Source organism: Cylas formicarius, unplaced genomic scaffold, assembly GCF_029955315.1.
Source record: "Cylas formicarius isolate icCylForm1 unplaced genomic scaffold, icCylForm1.1 PGA_scaffold_8__14_contigs__length_24414737, whole genome shotgun sequence".
NCBI lineage: Eukaryota > Metazoa > Arthropoda > Insecta > Coleoptera > Brentidae > Cylas > Cylas formicarius.
In genome coordinates, this window is record NW_026844361.1 from 9,820,361 (window position 1) to 9,840,700 (window position 20,340).

The 20,340-nt window shown below is 36.3% G+C and overlaps 1 protein-coding gene across 3 annotated transcripts; it reads left to right on the forward strand.

Moving 5' to 3' along the window:
• Positions 1 to 13: 13 nt before the first annotated feature.
• Positions 14 to 19,738, forward strand: LOC132706037 (nuclear pore complex protein Nup98-Nup96-like). Of its 3 annotated transcripts, none has more exons than XM_060677093.1 (15): positions 14 to 216; positions 274 to 486; positions 552 to 691; positions 747 to 993; positions 1,095 to 1,492; positions 4,705 to 4,867; positions 4,926 to 5,039; positions 5,099 to 5,261; positions 5,317 to 5,548; positions 6,453 to 6,774; positions 6,824 to 7,541; positions 12,870 to 13,065; positions 14,438 to 15,444; positions 18,194 to 18,433; positions 18,493 to 19,738. In XM_060677093.1, exons 1-15 carry the CDS (start codon positions 156 to 158, stop codon positions 19,277 to 19,279), a joined length of 5,001 nt encoding a protein of 1,666 aa, XP_060533076.1. In that variant the 5' UTR covers positions 14 to 155; the 3' UTR covers positions 19,280 to 19,738. The 3 variants fall into 3 exon arrangements, with proteins under 3 accessions (XP_060533076.1, XP_060533078.1, XP_060533079.1); XM_060677095.1 differs by having other exon boundaries at positions 6,833 to 7,541; XM_060677096.1 differs by lacking the exon at positions 4,926 to 5,039.
• The last annotated feature ends 602 nt before the right edge of the window (positions 19,739 to 20,340 follow it).

Below are 20,340 nucleotides of genomic sequence, written 5' to 3' on the forward strand. Positions count from 1 at the left end.
TGCGATTATTTTATTTTCCATTTTGATAAAAGCTGCCAACCGATTGTCGTTTTTAGATTTGGTTAGTAAACTTTACTTCGCAAGTACACTGAACTGGAACATTTGTAAATTGTGATGTTATTGTTGGCATTGTGGTGACATAACTAAGATAAGAAATGTTTGGAAACCTGGGAAACAAACCAGCTTTCGGGGCGGCAGCCCCGAGCACTTCTTTTGGTAAGTGGATTTTTTGGTATTTGCAATTCCGTTAGATAGTAAAGCGATTGCTGTTAGGTTTCGGGCAAAACGCCAATACAACCAACCCATTTGGACAAAATCAAAACCTCTTTTCCAAACCCGCCGCGGCTTTTGGAAGCACTACAACTTCGACGTTCGGTCAACCTGCAGGATCTTCCATGTTTCCGTCCACACAGCCCCAGCAGTCGAACTTATTTCAAACCAATACTAGCACCTTTGGGGCTGCGCCCACCACTCAATCGGGCTTTGGTGTGTTTGATACAATTGTGCTTTTTGTTAATTATAAAGTTTGTTACCTGTTATATCTATTTCAGGCTCCAATTTATTTGGCCAACAACCAGCAGCTGGTGGCTTATTTAACACTACTTCAACATTTGGGCAGCAAAATAAGCCAACAACATTCGGCTTTGTGGGAAATCAGACTCAGCCTACATTATTTGGTTCACCTCAACAAGTAATAAGTACATTATTTATTAACAATTTATGCCTAATGAATGAAGGGTTTCCAGCAACCAACATCTAGTATTTTCACTCCATCTGGAGGTACAGGACTTTTTTCAAGTTCTACAGGGTTTGGTGGGCAACAAACTGGGACCGTCATAAAATTTAATCCAGTGACTGGTACAGACACCATGATGAAAAATGGCAATGCGCAAAATATCAACACCAAGCACCACAGTATAACCTGTATGAAGGAGTATGAAAATAAATCTTTTGAAGAGCTGAGATTTGAAGATTACCAAGCCAATAGAAAAGGTAATTACATATTTTTTTTATCATTTGGAAATGAATTAAATGTCACTTGTTTGATGTTTTTTGTTGTTGTGTTCAATTTATAATGCCAAACTATGTATAAGGTCCTCAACAAATGCCTGGATTTGGTTCTTCCACTTTTGGTGCTCCAGTATCATCTGCTCCAACCTTATTTGGACAAACAGACGCCAACAAACCAGCGTTTGGCCAAAGCACTGCATTCGGTCAAACCACAGCTCCATTTGGGCAAACACCGAGCAGTGGATTTGGACTGGGCCAGAACACCACCGCCAGCCCCTTTGGGGCCAAACCAACTGGTTTTGGAGCACCTACAAGTTCAGCGTTCGGATTTGCAACCACCGCTGCCCCAAATGCTAACCCATTTGGAGCAAATCAAGCCGCGAAACCGTTCGGCGCTGCACCAACGCAACCTTTGTTCAGTACAAATACTACTCCCCAGACTAGCTCGGCGTTCGGCACTGGGTTATTCACAAACACACAGGTGAGTTTGAGTTTCCAATTTTCTTCTAATCTAATTGAAGCAAAGAAATATTTTTGCTGATTAATGAGATCAGTGGGGTCAATATGGAATGTGAAAGTTCCAGGTATTCCAATAAAAATGTATTAAAAATTTGCAACTAGAGCTGATTAAACAATTCTCAAGGATACACCCTTAATTTCTAGTCAAAATCTATATGTATTAATTACTTCAAAAAAAACATATTTAATAATAATGATAAAAAGTTGGAATTTGCTAATAATTTGAAGAACATGAAGTATGTAACTATTACTATTCATGGGATATTAAAATTACAAACCCGGAATACTTTATAATTCTTCAATGTTTTTAATTGCATCAGGATATTCATGACTATTTTAACAGATTCTAGATTGCCAGTATCATGGAGTTAGTATCAATATGTAGCATCCTGTATAAATTGTGTATTATTGTTTATTGGCATTTTCTGCAGAGATTGTAAATATTGACACAGAACAAAAAGTTATTAGAAAATTGTGCATAATAAATCGATTATCTCATTGATAAGAAGTGATTAAAAAAATTGTGTTATCTTTGTTATGTGAGGAATTTTTACGTGCCAAGCCATATATCGATTTGATTTAGTGAATGTAAATGCCTCTTTTTGGAAAAATACCGTTCTCAAAACCAATTATAACTAGTTTAGTCCGGTTTCCACCAGTTGTTGCACAATGTCGCCCAATGTTTTGGTATTGCGGTAAACAAACGTGAGTCATTCCGATTTCGTTGTTAAAGGCGCGTCATGAAGTTTTTTACAGTTAAAATTAGTTTGAATCAAGCAAATCGGCATGGCGACGTCCCTGTTTTGGCGAGACAGGACCGTTCTCAATATTTTTTAAAATAATAAATTGTTTAAACAGTGCGGAATCCCTACAATATGCATACTATAAATAAATAGGCAGGAAGGCTACGCTTATTTGGTAGCACAGACGGGGTCGGCGTCAATCACTCAAAATATAGGAACCATTTTAGAAATATTTCTCCCTTTGTTTTATTACTTAAAGCTTAAAATTTTAATGAAATTATGGAAAATTCACTTGGTACTGAGAGTTTATTAAAAGAAATCTTGAGCATAACAATTAGCAGTTTTAAACCAAAATCTAGATCAGAACTATACACATTACTGCTATAAATTTCGAAAATATTGTTTGCTCTTCTTCTAAGTTGCTAATATTTATGCAATATTGTAAAACTGATATTGCAACTAACGAATACACGTTTTTAAAATAATTGATATTGGCAAAATCACTTTTTTTTTTTTAAATAAAAGTTTCTTTATGTCTGGGTAGGTTTTGTTCGTCAAATTTAAAGATGGGTTAGAACAGAGCTTAGAGCTTTACCCCCTTATCGGCATCATATTGCTTACTACAGAACCTCATAATTTTGTACACGTCTTTACATTTTACACACTGCCTGCCCCATGCGTGATTTTTATTTAAAATTGCGATCCCCACAAAATGATTTTTTTAATAGCGACCTTGGGAATTTGTCTCACAGTGATAACTAAAATGTCTGTATTATTGAGTTTCCAATTTTCTTCTTATCTAAGTGAAGCAAAGAAATATTTTTTCTGATTAATAATATCAGTGGGGTCAATATAGAATGTGAAAGGTCGGAGTATTCCAATAAAAATGTATTAAAAATTTGCAACTAGAGCTGACTAAACAATAAATTCTCAAGGATACACCCTCAATTTCTAGTCAAAATATGTATTAATTACTTCAAAAAAACCACACGGGCTTTAATAAGTAATAATAAAAAGTTGGAATTTCCTAATAATTTGAAGAACATGAAGTATGTAACTATTACTATTCATGTTATATTAAAATTAAAAACCCGACTATCTTAACAGATTTTAGATTTCCATTATCATGGAGTTATATAGCAATATGTAGCATCCTGTATAAATTATGTATTATTGTTTATTAGTATTGATACAGGACAAAAAGTTATTTGAAAATTGTGCATAATAAATAGATTATCTCATTGATAAAAAGTGATTGAAAAAATTGTGTTATCTTTGTTATGTGAGGAATTTTTACTTGCCAAGCCATATATCGATTTGATTTAGTGAATGTAAATGCCTCTTTTTGGAAAAATACCGTTCTCAAAACCAATTATAACTAGTTTAGTCCGGTTTCCACCAGTTGTTGCACAATGTCGCACAATGTTTTGATATTTCGGTAAACAAACGTGAGTCATTCCGATTTCCTTGTTAAAGGCGCGTCATGATGTTATTTACAGTTGAAATTAGGTTGAATCAAGCAAATCGGCATGGCGACGTCCCTGTTTTGCCGAGACAGGATCGATCTTAATAATTTTTTAGTCAGTGCGGAATACCTACAATATGCTTATTTGATAGCACAGGGTCGGCCTCAGTCACTCAAAATATAGGAAGTTTATTAAAAGGGATCTTAAGCATAACAATTAACAATTTTAAACCAAAATCTAGGTCAGAACTAGAACATCACTGCTATAAATTTCGAAAATATCCCCGTATCGACATCAATTGGGTTCAAATTGTTTACTACAAAACGTCATAATTTTGTATACGTTTTTACATTTTATACACTGCGCCGTTCGTGATTTTTATTTCAAATTGCGATCCTCACAATGATTTTTTCAATAGCGACCCTGGGAATTTGTCTCACGGTGATAACTAAAATGTCTGTATTATTGTCATAAAATCCCTCAATAGACCACCCCTGACGAATCAAATATTGGTCGTTTTATTGGTGGAAGGGGGGGGGGGGGGTCGCGTAAAACGAGGTAAATTAAAGCAAGCGCCTGTAATTTATTATTATTTAGTATTATTTACTTATTCATAATTTTTATTTTAATTTCAACTTCACTAAAAGTAAATTTTATCATTATAATCTTTAACGGATTCCGATTCATGTTTTAGTGACATTTTATATAAAAAAAGTGGTTTTATATAAGATAATAGTAGGGTAATAATAAGGTATAAAAGTATTTCGTGTATCGATTTATTTTGTTATTTTTGATGCACAAACTATCCGCAGTATTAGAATGTTGCAAAACCCATTTTTTTGTGACACGCTCATATAAATTTGTCGTCTTTTACTCGCCAAGTCTTAAATGTTAGGCCGCAGATCAAACAAATAATTTAAAGTTTTCTTATAAGTAATCGAAAGTGTTATTCGCAATTTATTTAGAATGCTGGCACCGGTTTGTTCAACAAGCCCGCTCAGCCCGTCCCGGCGTTCGGTACGACCGGTCAAAATCCCGGATTCTCTTTCAACACGCCAGCATCGACACAATCGTCGTTGTTCAACACCGCATCGAAGCCTTTGTTTGGAACAACCAATACGACACCAGGTAATGTTTTTGTCGCTTTCGTTCACGAACGACGACTTATATCGTATCTTTGTCGCAGCTTTCGGTTCCAACACGTTCGGCACCAACACTACAGGGTTCAACAGCACCTTCGGCAAACCTGCACCGGCTTTCGGCGCGCAGACGCAGTCCGCTTTCGGTAGCACACTCGGATGTGAGCGAAAACATCGACAGAGGGTTGAACGGATAGTAATTTTGTTTTTTTTTTTGCAGCCATGACGAATTCAAATACCGGCGGCATATTTGGCAACGCGAACCAGCAAAAGCCGGGCGGCGGCCTATTCAGCTCGGGCACTACCGGTTTATTTGGCAACACCGCCGCACCCTTCCAGAGTGGTACCGGCTTCGGATTGGGACAGCCTCAACAGCAAACGTCGTAAGCGTTTCCGTTTCAAACTTTGAACTTTTTTTTGTATGACTTTGCGTTTCAGCATGCTGAATGTGCAAGACCAGCAACCGATCAACAATCTGGCACTGTTGACCAACGACCCTTTTGGGGATGCGCCCCATTTGGCCGGGTTGGAACCCAAGTATAACACCGGCAAAACTGCAGTCGTGTCGACGACGAACCCCAAGGAACTCAAGTCGTTGCTGGACGCGTCGAAGAAGATTGACGTGTCGCATAATTCGAAGCTGAGAGTCACTCCTTTGAAGAGTATTAGGGTAACACAATCAGTTTAGGAAATTAAAAAAGAAACAAGGGTGGCAGTAGAGGGAGGGAAGGGAGAAAGGTAGAGAAAGAGGGAGGGCAGACTAACGTAGAGTGACTGAATGATTGACAGGAAGTGAGCGAGTGAGTGACAGGATGTGAAAGGATAGAGTGCGCGAGTGAGTGACAGGGAGTAAGGGGATAGAGTGAGCGAGTAATAGAGAGTGAGGGGATAGAGTGGGCAAGTGTGTAACAGGGAGTGAGAGGATAGATTGAGCGCGTGAGTGACAGGGAGTAAGAGGATAGAGTGAGCGAGGGAGTGGAAGAGTGAGAGAGAGACGGGAAGCGAGGGAGAGAGGCAGGGAGTAAGGGGTAGAGAGACAGAGTGAGGGTGAGAGAGACAGAGTATGAAAGAGTGCGATACTCTCAGACATAGAGAGACTGAGAGAGAGAGCGGGGGAATGAATGAAAGAGAGGGAGGAGGGAATTAGAGAGGGGGAAATAAAGGGAGGGGGAGAATGAAAGGGAGGGTGGGGGTAGAGAATGAGGGGTGGAGAGAGAGTAAGGGAAGGAAAGACAGGAAGTAAAGGATACAGACGGGAAGCGAGGGAGAGAGGTAGGGAGTAAGGGGTAGAAAGACAGAGTGCGGAAGAGAGAGTCAGAGAGAGAGGGAATATGAGGGAGTGCGATACTGTCAGACAAAGAGAATTAGAGAGAGGGGGGAAGAGAGGGAGAGGCGGAATAGAGCGAATGAGAGGGGGGAGAGGGAGAGGGAGCAGGGAGGGGGTAGTGAAGGGAGAGAAATAGGGGCAGGTAAGGAACCAAATAAAGAATGTCATGTTTTTCTTCAGTTTATTATTAATTTTCAGTTTTCGTTGGCATTTTGTATATTTACACGTTTCGTGCCACTTGTTTCAGGACAGCTTGTTCGACAGCATACCGAAAAGCGAGGAAATGATCGGCAATTCTCCAACGGGCGGCTATCAAAAGAGCAGCTGCCGCCGCTTGGTGCTCAAGTCGAGGTCGAGTAACGATAATTCGTCCGGTTTACTGAGCTCCAACATTTTAGACGTGCTCAATACCGAGAACAAAGAGAACTTGTCCGAGACGAAGACGTCCTCGGAAGGCAAACCCGCTCCCTTGCGGCTCGACTTCAACAGTAGTACTACGGCTAACGAAACCGTTTTGAATAATTCGATAGAAACGCAAACTTACATCAACAACGACAGTTCTGTCAGGGGTAAGTAAAAGGTAATTGTTCGCCACAGACCGCATAGAACCGTGTCCAGATGTTGTAGGTAACGATTTGCTTACGTCAGACGTCAACGACGAACCGGACGAGCCTCGAACCACCGTACCCGACGAGAGAAAAGTTCATCCCACTGGGGTCATATGTACCCGCCCCGAATATTACACCCTACCCAATTTAGACGAACTCTCCTTGGACCAAAACGGATGCTGTTTTGTAAGAGGGTTCACCATCGGTCGGCGTGGTTACGGAAACGTTTACTTCCCTGACGAAATGGACGTCGCCGGTCTGAACATAGACGAGCTCGTACATTTCCGATATAGGGAGATTAACGTTTATCCGGACGACACGAAAAAACCGCCGGTGGGGAGCGGTCTGAATCGCAGGGCGCAAGTCACCCTCGACAATGTATACCCTAGGAAGGCGGGCAGCAATGTCATCGTCAAGGACGTCGACGATCTCGTCCAAATGAACTTTGCGGAGAAACTGAGACGCGTGACGGAGAAAAAGGGCGTGCGCTTCGTGGACTATAGACCAGAGACCGGCAGTTGGGTTTTCAAGGTGGACCATTTTTCAAAGTACGGCTACAACGACAGTGACGAAGATAACGATCAGTACGAAATCGGCGACGTGGTCCAGAAGAGCAAGCGGGAGGTCGCAAACGGCAACGAGAAGGTCTCCGAAAGGGCGACGAAAGAAAGTGCGAAAATATTGCTCGGGAAAAAGGGCTCGCCGCTCATTGGAGCAGAAGGTGACAGGTACGGCGCCTCAGACTAAATAAAAGATAGACTCCCCTACTTATTTATAAAAAAGTTCAGTATTTTATTCCAACAATTCTATGCGGCGATATAGGCGGGATCTAATATTATAAATGAGAAGAACTAGAATAGAGAGAACTTGTTAAAGGATTTTTGATTGGATAATTGGAAATTGGAACTCAATTTTTGCACGCCTAACACTTTCGCACTTTAGTTATTATTATTTAGTTATTGTATAACAACATACAAAAACTAGAGCAAAACACAAATAGGAATAATACAAGCCAAACAAAATACAAAATGTCTACTACTACTATGCGGTGACAACGCCTATTTATATAGTAATATACGCCCTTAAATTAAATTCTGAAGAGTAACTATTATAAAAGGAATATTTCCAAAATAAGAAATGGTACGAAACAGACAAATGTCGTTTAGTTTTAAAGCCTAAAAATTTAACAGTAATTCAAAAGCAATTTCAATTTTTTTGGAATTGGATTCAATAATTATTCAGGGTGTTTCCTAATTGTCAAACTTTTAAATACAACAGTTAATTTCATCTGTCTATTTTGACCTTGATGGTATGCCACTGATTTCGTGTCGTTTCTATTAAAAAAAAATGATGTTTTTTAAATTTTAAATAAATAATTTTACTTAAATTCAAAAAAACATGAAACGAAGCATCAGGAACATGATAAGTTTTTAAACAAGCTTCATATAAGTTGATATCACACTTCTCACACATTTGAGTTGAGTTTTTATGGCAAAGGGCGCACCTGTTCTGTTTTTTAGCTGAAATAATTCAGTGATTCAAGCCATCATATCTAATGTGGTTGAAACTTCTTAAATCTAATGGCTTTGATGTCTTTGGACGTCCTCCAGCTAAAATTGGTAAAACAGACCTGAACTATTTCTCGTTGAAATTGTAAAAAACCAACTCTTTCGCAATTTGATTGGAGTCTATAATATTGCCAAACGTTATGCATGCACCACCATTTTTTAGAACGAACGCTTATTCAATAATTGTGGATGTTTTGGTCCATCCCGTCCACTCCACCCATATATTTATTATATTGGTCTATTACAAATGCCTGAGGAATAGGAGTTTTTTTTTTCTCAGTGGAAATCCAGCGACCAACTTGAGAAATGGGATTTACTTGATCACAACTACTGACAGTTAAAACTGGACGATTGTCATTCCATAGGGTTAACGTTACAAAAATCAAAGCTTCCCCGTTGGCATTTTTTCAGTTGCAGCAAGTTATCACGCAAAGGACAAATTTATCAATTTTAGAGATGAAAAATATCTGTCGCCATATATTTTTTGAAAGGTAGATTTTTTGGTAGATTTTCTAAAAGAGTCGTTATCACAGATCCTCCTAATCCTAATATAACGTTTTGTCCCGTACCTTCCAAAGTATGGGACCATACTTTCATCGACACGCAATTTCTCGTTGAGAGGAGCATGGGATAAATATCTTTCATTTAGCATATTGAAAAGTTATATTGAACTTGGCAATGTGTAATTTTTTTCATAGTCTCAAATCTATTCCTGCGCATTGCGTTAGCTACTAATGGATTTTATATCAGTATCAACTTCCCCAAGCATACGCCATCTTGGAATTTGTAAATGACCTGGTAAATATAAAATTGCAATGAAACATTTAATTTCTCCTGTATCAGTACTAAAATGATGATTGCCTTTTTGCCTAGCATATAATTCAAACATTTCTACCAAATAAGTAGATATTTGTTCGTCAAAAAATGATTCAAAACAGGCAATAGCATCTGGGAAATTGATATGTGTATCGGGTTCTATGGCAGAAACAAAATCGGGAATTCAATTTTTTTCCAAGATCTCTCTAAATTTGGCTCCACTGTATTCACATTAGTTCCAGTAATTAGCAGCGCTAAAGGTATATTTTCGCTATCATCACTTGCATTTCCGTCAGATGGTTCGGGAGAACGAATTTCATAATTTGCAATATCTGAGGTTCCTGCCTGTTGAATGATTGAAAAGCTGTCGTTATTTTCCTCTTGTTCATAATCTCCAATGGAAACTACTCCATTGATATTTTTTATTATTGCGCAAGCCTCTGATTGCATTTGACGTCCACTAAGGTGATTTACATTGGCAATAGGGGACTCATCATCATCAGAGTCTTCTTCTGATTCCAATCCGTCATTTGGGGAACCAATAAACACATCTGCTTGCCAAAAACCCTCAGTTTCAACCAAATCAATTAGTTCTTGAGTTGTATAATACCTAAAATAAAAATTAAAAATGACGTACCCATTTGGGCCCCGGTGTTCCAATATAGGAACAAATCAAATATGTCAAAATAAATTAGTGAATTGTTATTATATATTCAAAAGCAGGAAAAAAGTGTTAAACCATATTACAGGCAAGCCTTTTTTTCAAATATAATAATTTTAATACTAATATTACAACAATTATACTTACTTTTTTGATGTCATATTGAGAGATTCCAAAAAAATATACAAAATTGCGAAAAAAAACGGAGAAAATGTCGCACTGATGCACAGTGTAGAGGTTCTTATGCTGGCTACAACGTTACTAAATCGATTGAGTCGGCGCAGCGGCATCCCCGGAGGCTCCATTTGAACAGGTGGGGGGAAAACGTAGTTGTTCCAATATTGGAACACCAGGCCAATACCAACAACAACACCGGGAAAAAACGGGTTAAAGAAATTTAATTTTTTGATTTTTTTCAATATAATGTATTCGCTTAAAAAAATAAAAACCTCTTGTCTGCTTGGTCATAACAATGAATTACTTTTTATTTTTAAATGAAACCCGTGCGATATCTATCTAAAACAAAGTTTAGTTTCCTAACTAGTGTACTTCAAAAATAAATAGAAGGCCTCTTTTTACTTTTACTGTTATAATGGAATAACATAACATCCTAACAACCAGGTAAATAATAAACGATTCTTATTTAAATTTGTTTTATTTATGTAACTTTGAGTACTTCATCTTCGTACTTCGATTTTTTGAAGTATTTTAATAAAACAGATAGATATACTGTCATATAACGATAATTTTGTGACCATGAAATAAAATTTCTTCAGAAATGATTGGAGATTGTGAGAAAAATTTTTATTTTCCGAAATTCCGTTCGCCCGCGACGGTGTATTTAAAAAAAAATATGTAAAGTGGTATTGCACGTATTAAACAGGTATATTTTATTTTTGAAAACCTAATCACCCTGTATCTCAAAAGTTGAACCCAAAAATTGCCCACTTATTAATTGACAATCATTTGGAAACACCCTGTAAATGGGGTAAACGCGTCTAATAACACTTGCATACCCTGCTTAACATAAAGAAGCGTCCTCTCGACCGTATGTATATACTCTAAGTACGCCGCGGAGTTTTGACTTCTGAGACATATCGCTTGTTGACGGACGATTTACTTACAAACATCTCAAGTAAGGAACAAGTTGGATGTTTGTTTCTTATTTACCTGCTACCAACTACATAATGGCCCGGAAAAGCGTATGCGGTACCTATACTACTGATGGCCGAAATAAACTTGGAAAAAGATAACTTCTCGCGGCCAACACTTTATTTTTGAATTCTACCTTCCTTTTAAATCTAGCGACCCCAGTTTGTCCGTCTAAATATCCCTCTGTAATTGAGTGAAATTTGATATAATTATAACCATAATTGTTGTTGTGTCTAATTTGCGAGATGTAAAAATTACTTATTAAGCAAAATGACAATTAAGTGCAGATGGTTTTGTGTGTGTTTGAGAAATCAGCACTAGTGTTGGGTCAATTGACCATTTTTTAATTGACTAGTCAAATTCTATCAAAATTTTTTAAATATCATCTTGCCTCCATAATTGCTAACATTAATTGAACTGAGGTGGCTCTTGCTTGATGAAAATCCATTTATCAAAATAAATAAGAACTAAAAGTTCAGATTTTCACGAAATTATATATTATGACATGACAATTGTTTCGACAACACATTTGATAAAGACACGGTGTTGTCGAAACAATTGTCATGTCATAATATATAATTTCGTGAAAATCTGAACTTTTAGTTTTTATTTATTTTGATTGCTAACATTTGTTATCTATCCTTATTTAATAATAATATGTATTTTGTAGTAAATAATTATGCCGTTGTGATGTCCAATTTACTATACGATACGAATACGATACTTAGCGATTCGGGAATCCCAATAAAAATATCAACTCCGTTTACTTCTCAGAACCACGGGACTGAGACGTAACGCACAATGTAAATAAATATAAATAAGTAAATATAAAATTCATTGTATTTTTTAAAATTATTGCCGTCAATTGACGCACAAAAAATTGACCGGTATAAATAAATAAATATTTTATGTGTTATTCTAAATTTATTGAATATCATATCTGCTCGTCAAATTGTATATTTTTTGCATTTTTTTTTCAAGAAATTTTCTTAGTGCCTAGTAAACATAATTTTTATTTTTGTAATCGGTTGACTTTTCCTATATAAATTGTAATTTGATCGTTGTGTTAAAGTTATCTGATTTTTTTAAAAAGTATAATAATATATTCAATAACCTACAGTTGCTGTCGAGAGGTTTTTACTTTGTAAACGAGATGCGGTGAAAATCTTGGTTTTCATACATTCTATATGGTGTTTCTGCTATTTAGGGTACGAATTTTAAATTAGGCATTTTTACTCATAAGATAAACTGATATCGTCTTTAAATATTTTTTGTCTTTTATTTTACAAATGGACAAAACAGTAATTGTTTTCGTTAAAAAAAAATATTGTTTTATTTCAAACTTGCTTTACTTCGATGTGCTTTGAGAAAAACAATGTTCTAGAAGAAAAAAAAATTTTTTTCTAAAACTTTTCAAAAACAGGTGTTAATTTTTATTCTTCTTGACCACAAATATTCTACGAAAACGTAACGTCAACGAACATATTTTACTTATATCATCTAGAATGGAGAAAAACTAATATTTTATTATTGATCTTTGATAATATCTTCCTTGATTTTTTTTAAAACTTTGTTCTGAGCACTTAGCTAGTTGTTGATAAACGTAGGAACCTGGACTAGTCACAGAGCATGCGTTCCTCCAGTGAAACTACTTTGTATTTTTAGGAGAACATTTTGAAAAGTTTCATCTCAGGCATTTTTTATTGCGGTTTGTATTTGTTATATAATTTGATATATCATCAAAAGTCGCTGAAAGAATTTTATACGTTAATTCAGTTAGAAGCTTCTTTTTCAAAACATCACTGACTCCCCAAACCCCGTACACCTTGTTGCCGTTACTTTGAAAACACGTAATATAGGCTCACCAAATCGACGGGCTTTGGATTAGAAAAAGATATTTTCGTCAACGACGACGACGATCAATCTGATAAGAACGACCTTCTACATCAAAGCATGCTGGTCGACGACTTCTTCGATGAAGACTACCACCGCATACCGCCGGAAGTCCCCATGGATTTGCATTTTGGGTCTTATGAGAACAGCAGGAACATTCAAGTAAATACTTAGGTGATCCACCATAAATCTGACCTCCCCCTCTAAGTTTTTTATTTTAAATTTTAGAAGAAAAGGAATTACAAAAGTTCTAGTGTTGAAGTTATATTTTATTTATGTCCTTTTAAAATATATGTTATAATATTAGAATTAGCCAAAAATTGTCGCTCAGTTGGCCATGCATCATCACGGCGTTACGTCAATTATTGCTATTGTTCAAAATTCGATAAAAAATAATCTCTAATAATGCAAATAGGCGCATACAAAATGATATTATGACATGAAAAAATTATGACAGATGTATCATATCTTAAACATCTCTCTATCGCATGGGTAAATGAATAATATTTTCAATTCACAACAAAATCGAAATATTGTATATAAAAAAAGGCAAAAATCAAACAGGGTCCGTCAATGTATTACATAAAAAATATGTATATATGTAGGTATAGGACATTATACATAAAATGTGTTTAGAATTTTCCACAGAATTTTAATATTATAATGATATACAGGTTCCATTTGAAATAAGTAAGTTGACGGCCACTTTCGGTTGAACCAGAAGTGACAAGACATTAAAAATATTTTTAAAAAACACATTATCTTTATCCCAAAAATTGAGGGGCGTTTCTAAATTATATCTCAATAAATTTTTAATGAAAGGGTTGGTTTGAAAACCCCTGTACAGATTAATTATCGAGTCATCAACTTTTTGTTTCACTCCTATTTATTTCTTTAATGTTTTGTCATGCCGCCCAAAATAAATTTGTTTTTTTTTTCAATTCCCCACTGTGGTAAAAGTCGATGCGTCAGTTGATACAATTTTACGAAAAACGTGGATTTTTCGACATATGCGTGCAAATTTCTAGTCGCTGAGTCTTATTTTCCTCGGCCAAATGCTGCAATTTAAATTTAAAATTGTTCTTCTGTAAATGCGCTTATGAAATTTAATGGATATTTTAAAATTTGTTTAACAAACCTACCTAAGTAATATAAAAGGATATATTATTTATCAGGATTTAAAACGCACTGCCTTATTTTTTCTGGAAACTTGTCATTTGGATTGGATTTTGCCCAATTCACTGATCTTATTTTGGAGTAACTCGGGCCTTAATACATAACTATAAATTTTTATATATTTTTGCAATCATGACATTTCTATGAATCAAACAATATAACTTTGAAATGCTATGCTTTTTTGATACAACTTATATATAAATAACCATTAAATCTACATATTAAACCGTACAACTTTTGTATTAAACTTTTTTTTCTAAAATTTAAAATAAAAAGTTGAATAGGGGTAAGATTAATAATGGACTTGTAGTTCAGTTTTAGTCCGGAGTTATAGACACTTATTTACTATATTTTTAAGGTTATGAAATCTACACTATTCGCTGAGGACGACCGATTATCCGACGGTACCGGCAGTCACATTTCCATATTAAAGCAGTACCTCGATCTACCCGAAATGGATGACATTCCTACCATGCCGGTACTCCAGGAGGAAATTTCGATGCGCAAAAGGCCCCTGCTCAGACCCAAAGTATGGACCGTCCTTAACGGATACGATACTCCGGGTTCCATTGATGTGGTGCTACCGAGCAGGTGTTGCACCGATATGGCGATGCTCAAAGGAAAATCTTTCAAAGTCGGTTGGTCCAAAGGATTTAATTTCACGGTTTACGGAGACGCGGATCGCGAATCCAACGGTGAGGTGATGTTGAAAACGTTCAACCGATCGCCCGATTTCGATCCGCTGAAGGACGTTTTGATCGACGCCCTTCGCGTTGTTCTCGAAGAATCGACGTTCGAACTGGGCAAATCGCGAATTCCCACTTTTAAAGTGGGCAAAACCAGCTCGTACCTTCAAAAACAAACCGCCCTTTTCGAAACGTTAGCCCTACAGTATAACAGCAAGCAGTCCGTTTATCTCTACAGCATTTGGACACTGTGTACGGCGCTTTGGGGCCCCGCCGAAAACACCGTTTCCAACCGGAGGCATTTGCTCACCGAGTGGCTAAAAGTCACGACCATTTCCGATGAGTTGCCTCTAAAAACCGGCCGATTCGGCTCCGTGGGCGAAGCGGTCGAGTCTATATTTGCCCATTTGTCCACTTTTCAAATATTCGAGGCCGCGAGTATAGCGATGAACGGCCGGTTGCCCAGTTTGTCTCTGTTGATTGCCCAGTTGAGCGTGCCCAACGCGACTAAGACGCTTCTACAGGAACAGATCGACATCTGGTACAGTTCCCTGGCGGCCAATCACATCTCCGACGCCATGAAGAAGCTCTACTTGCTTCTGTCCGGCGTTCCCACCAAAGACGGCGTCAATATTTTCGACGGTATCGATTGGAAACGGGCGTTTGCCATGCACTTGTGGTAAGTCGCAGGTACTATATTTCGTGTCTCAATGTAAAGAGAGTAATATAAAATATAGGCATGGTGACCATATTTCGAAAACACCAAACCCCGCGAAATTTTGTAAAAAACGCATTGGTCTCATTGTCATATATTATATTATATATTAAATATCTAATAATTACATCAATGTAATAGAATTATCATGTTCTAATAGTTTATGAAAAACAAAATAAATTATTTAATCAATACAATTAAATCTGAGTCACAGATACATAAAATGATATGTAATTATTACATAAATAATTACTTTTATTTTTTTGTTGACCTTACTTGCTTTAATATTTCTGTGGTTTGCGTGAAATTCTTGGCAGTTCCAATCATAATTCGTCAGCATTTGAAGAATGGACTGTACGGTTTAAATGTCCACTTGATTTGGCTCGTCTGTCGACTATATGTTCGTTAGAGAAAAAAATCGTTCAATGTTAGCGTTATAAGGTGGAATTGAAAACATTTGCTGATGTAGTTTCAAAATTTCGGACTATTCCTCAGTTTCTTCGCTACATTTAAAAAAAATCCACCCATTTTTCATAACAGCATATTCTCATTCTTCCATTCTGTGGATTTTTCAATTATTATTTTCTTTACGTTACTCATTTGATTGAAGTGTAGAGAATCATCTAATTTTACTCCTTTTTCTTGAGATACATTCAGGCGGTCTTAACTTTCTTCCAGGCTGGTATTTCTAAAGGTGACATTCAAGAGAATAAGGAGACTAGCATTTGTTTCCTTCCACATAAAATGGTATTCATACGCTGTGTTGTAAAAGTTGTCAATTTCCCGCTTATAACTAAGACATCATCGATTGCGTTATTTCCTCCTTTTTCTCTCGTAAGACATTTTTTACACTGATTTGTAAGAAAACATTACGTTGTCTAGCTTCCAATATTGAATAAACTTCAATTCAGTATTTCTTATTACCTTCTATTTTTTTTAATTCCTTTTTGAAACACATGCAATTGACCATAGATAGTTTCACTCTAGGGATTATTGAAAAATATCAATAAGATTTTCGGAGCTTTTTCCTCAGAAAAAAAAAATCTTTTTAATCCCTCAAAAATTTTCAGTATCCTTTTTACGCCAGGAAGCAATTAAAGCCAACGTGTGGCTGAATGGAACATGTGTTATGTTGTACTCCCACGAAATCGCATAATTGTTTTAGTCTTGAATGAATTATAAATTAATTTAAAAAAAAAATGGAAACCCAAGAAAATTTTCAAACATATAAAACTAAAACTGCCTAATGAACAATACTTGTAAAAAAAAATCCGTTCAAATTGTTGCATCTCTCCTAACCATCCCAATACATGTCAGTAGACAAAGTAGTCCTTCTTTTCTTTTCTTTTTTTTTCTTGTTATTTTTAAAGTCTCTGAATATATTTTTTGTAATTGTTTTGTGAAATTTTCAAGCGTTATATAAAAATCCCTTTCATTTATTTTTCAGAGTTTGTTCGCATTTTCTCCTTTCCTTCAGGGGTGAAATGCTACCTTTTTTTTAATCTTGAGGAAATCCTTTTTTTCTAGCACTTTTGTAGATGGCCTTTACTAGTCGAAAACTCCAGAGCCAATAACAGTAAATATAGATTTATGAATATTCCTCAATTGCAAAAATACAGAGCCTAAATGACTTGTACATCAACTAATAACTTGATATTTGTTTGCAATATTCAGTTATGATTTTTTTTTCTTTGTAATATTTCTTACTTCTAATACTGTGAATATTTTGTAACCAATATAAAGTATCAGGTCATGATTTGCCGCAATTCTTGTGAACAACTAATCCTGATTTCTATAATAAGTTGACGTTAATAATAAATGTTGGCTAGAGCCTAGGTTTAACCCGCATCATATTTATTGTATATTTTTGTGCCATTTGCAATGTAGACATAGAATTCCCAGATGCACTGCCCCAGATATAAAACTTAAAGCTTCCTAACTTTGCTTATAACATACTCTTCCTGATACGACTATTTTAGATTTTTACCTATCTAAATACAATAAGCACACACATTAAATATTTGAAATTTTTTTCTCTCACGATTTTATTTTCACATGTTTTTGCATTTTGCTGTTAAAATTACATAGAGTTCGATCCTTTATGCTTGGTAAGTTCTTCAAATTCAGATCAGACTTTAGTGAGTGGAACTAACCAAAAAAACTTTCATCCTATTAATTACATGTTTAGATTTTTATATAGCCTTAAGCATCACCCCTAAAAATTAAAACAGTGTCATTAGGGAAACAATAAATATTACCATTATTTTGCATTTATATTATTTAGGTAAACATTTCTTAACTCATATAACTCATATCTAAACAAGTCTTTGTATTCCAAAACAAAAAACAGCTTCGAATGTCTTGATCAGGTCCGAAAATATTCCCATGTTCTTTCTTACAGTAGACTGATGCTGGTTTTAAAAGTGCCTCAATTATCAGCATAGATACATCTCTTCTTAATGATTTCTAAAAATATCATATCAAATATGTCAAAAATAAACTAAATTTAAGTCTAATTTTTCCGGGAACATATCCATTACAGTTATAACCAACAATACAGATCTTTAATATCTCCACCGACTTTTAACGAACCTGACGAATTCGCTGACCATCAAGATTGTCAATATTGCCGTAAATATGGTTAAATTTTGCGTTTTATCGGAACATGGCCATGGTATCTTCGAAGTAGTTCAAATGAGCCGATTTTTCCTAGGTATATGTGCCCAGCTGGCGCGCCAGTAGAAATGGCGATTGAATTATACAAAAAATCATTCGAAGAATTTTATTATGCCAAACACCCCAGTCCAGTCTATTCGACGGAATCGGGTTCCGACGAAGGTCCCTTTGACGTAATCTACCACATTCTCATGCTGTACAAGTCCGGAATACACAGACTGAGTAGCGTTTTAAATCCGGCCACCGTCACAGACGATCCCTTGGACTACAGATTGAGGTTGGACTATTTGATATTGCCATTTCCGTCATTCGATTCACGTTCGGGTTAAATTTCAGCTGGCTTCTGCTTCAGTTGTTCCTGTCGCTGAAGGTAGGTCTGATAGAGGTGTCGGAGGCCAATAAACTGTGCACGAGTTTCTCGAATCAATTGGAGGAGCTCGGCCATTGGGAATGGGCGGTATTCGTTCTTCTGTATCTCGAGGACAGTTCGGCCAAGGAAACGCTAATTATGGGCATTTTGGATCGTAATTTGAGCCCCGAGAGCGACGGCGAAAGGCAAGAAATCGTCGACACCTTGATCAACGACATGCATATACCGGCCGAATGGGTGCACAAAGTTAAAGGCTACAAGTGTCTGCACCTCGAACGATACCTACAAGCGTTCAATCATTTCGCTCTGGCGAAAGACTACATCGCGGCCAACAATATACTTATCGATCACCTGCTACCTAATTTATTCATCAACGAACAATTCGACGTCCTCAAAAACCTGGTGGACAAGATATCCTCCGGATCCAAGGGTATTAGACAGTGGCACAATCAAGCCGGGTTGTTCTACGAGTTTTTGGAGCTGCAAGAGCAGACTTTGACGTCGGTGCCGGAGTCTTCGATCGAATTGCGGATGAAGCTGAGCTCGATCAGCGGCAGGATCGGCAATTTCCCGCTGAACAGCGACCAGCAAAAGTTGTGCGTTGCTGAATTGTCAAAGCGATGCGCTCTGTTATATAAGGAGCTCTGCAAAACTATGCAATGGGAAGTGTTTTTCTTATCGTACAACCAGTTCATAGAGTCGCTGATAATGCCTCCGGATTTCAAGCAAACTGAGGGGTTGTATTTCAAATAACGAGGTAAGCTTAATCTTGGCAGTGAGTAGCGTTCAATTTGTGATCGTTCGGTTTGGGAGCATTCTTAATGAAAGCATTTTTCAGTTAGGGATAGGGCTTTGATTCTGAAATGTAATTACCAAAAAAGTCTGTTATGTTACTGAAATTTTTAGGGAATATTCCGTGAACTGATAAAAAATGTTTAAGTATGAGAGGTAACTATTCTAATTATGCTGTTGTGAGTTTATAGGAGTTTGTGCTGAGCCGGTAAATCATTTGTTTTTTTGTTTTTTAATTGTGGGGAATAATTGAATATATTCTACTAAAGTGTCCTAGTTGTGCTGCGCGAGCTTTTTTCTATACAAATTTTTATTTTTACATGCGGTATTTGTTTTATTTCTTTGTCATAAGTAAATGTTCATTAAATTGCTGAGGTACCTCCGATTCCTTTTAAGATATTAAACTGTTCTGAACATAAACGTGTCGTTTTTTTTTACGCACCGCCAACCAACTTGAAATTGAAGAATCCCTATAGATTGTGGAACGAAAATTCCAAAAAAGTCAATATATTAATAAAAATTTGCTAATTTACACAAAATATAGCTGCCAAAACCTTCTTCTGTGAAACTCTCGAGTAGATAACATAAATATAAAACTTGTGAGATAATACTTCACTATAATTCATGACAAGTCTAAAATCACTGCGTCTGTATCTGACCAATAACATTTAATTAATAAATAATTGAATTAAAAGCAATTGGAACACTTGACACCTGTGGAAAAAGTTTCAAATCATTCGCATAACACAGAATATTTACAAGTTGAAATATAGTTAATGAAAATAATAAGAGATCCCAAATCTTTGAGCAATTCCCGATATTACGGGAAGCGTGCAAACCAGTAGTTGTTTGCCGATTTTGGGTAATTTAAATAATCGAAATTATAAATTGAATCGAGCAACTGTACCTAGAAAGCAAATGGTAAGTGAAATTTTAAATTACACCTAAAAAATAAAGTCGTTTCGAAATGAAATGCCAAAATCAAATATTCTTTTATTCAGAAAATTGTACACAACCAAGAG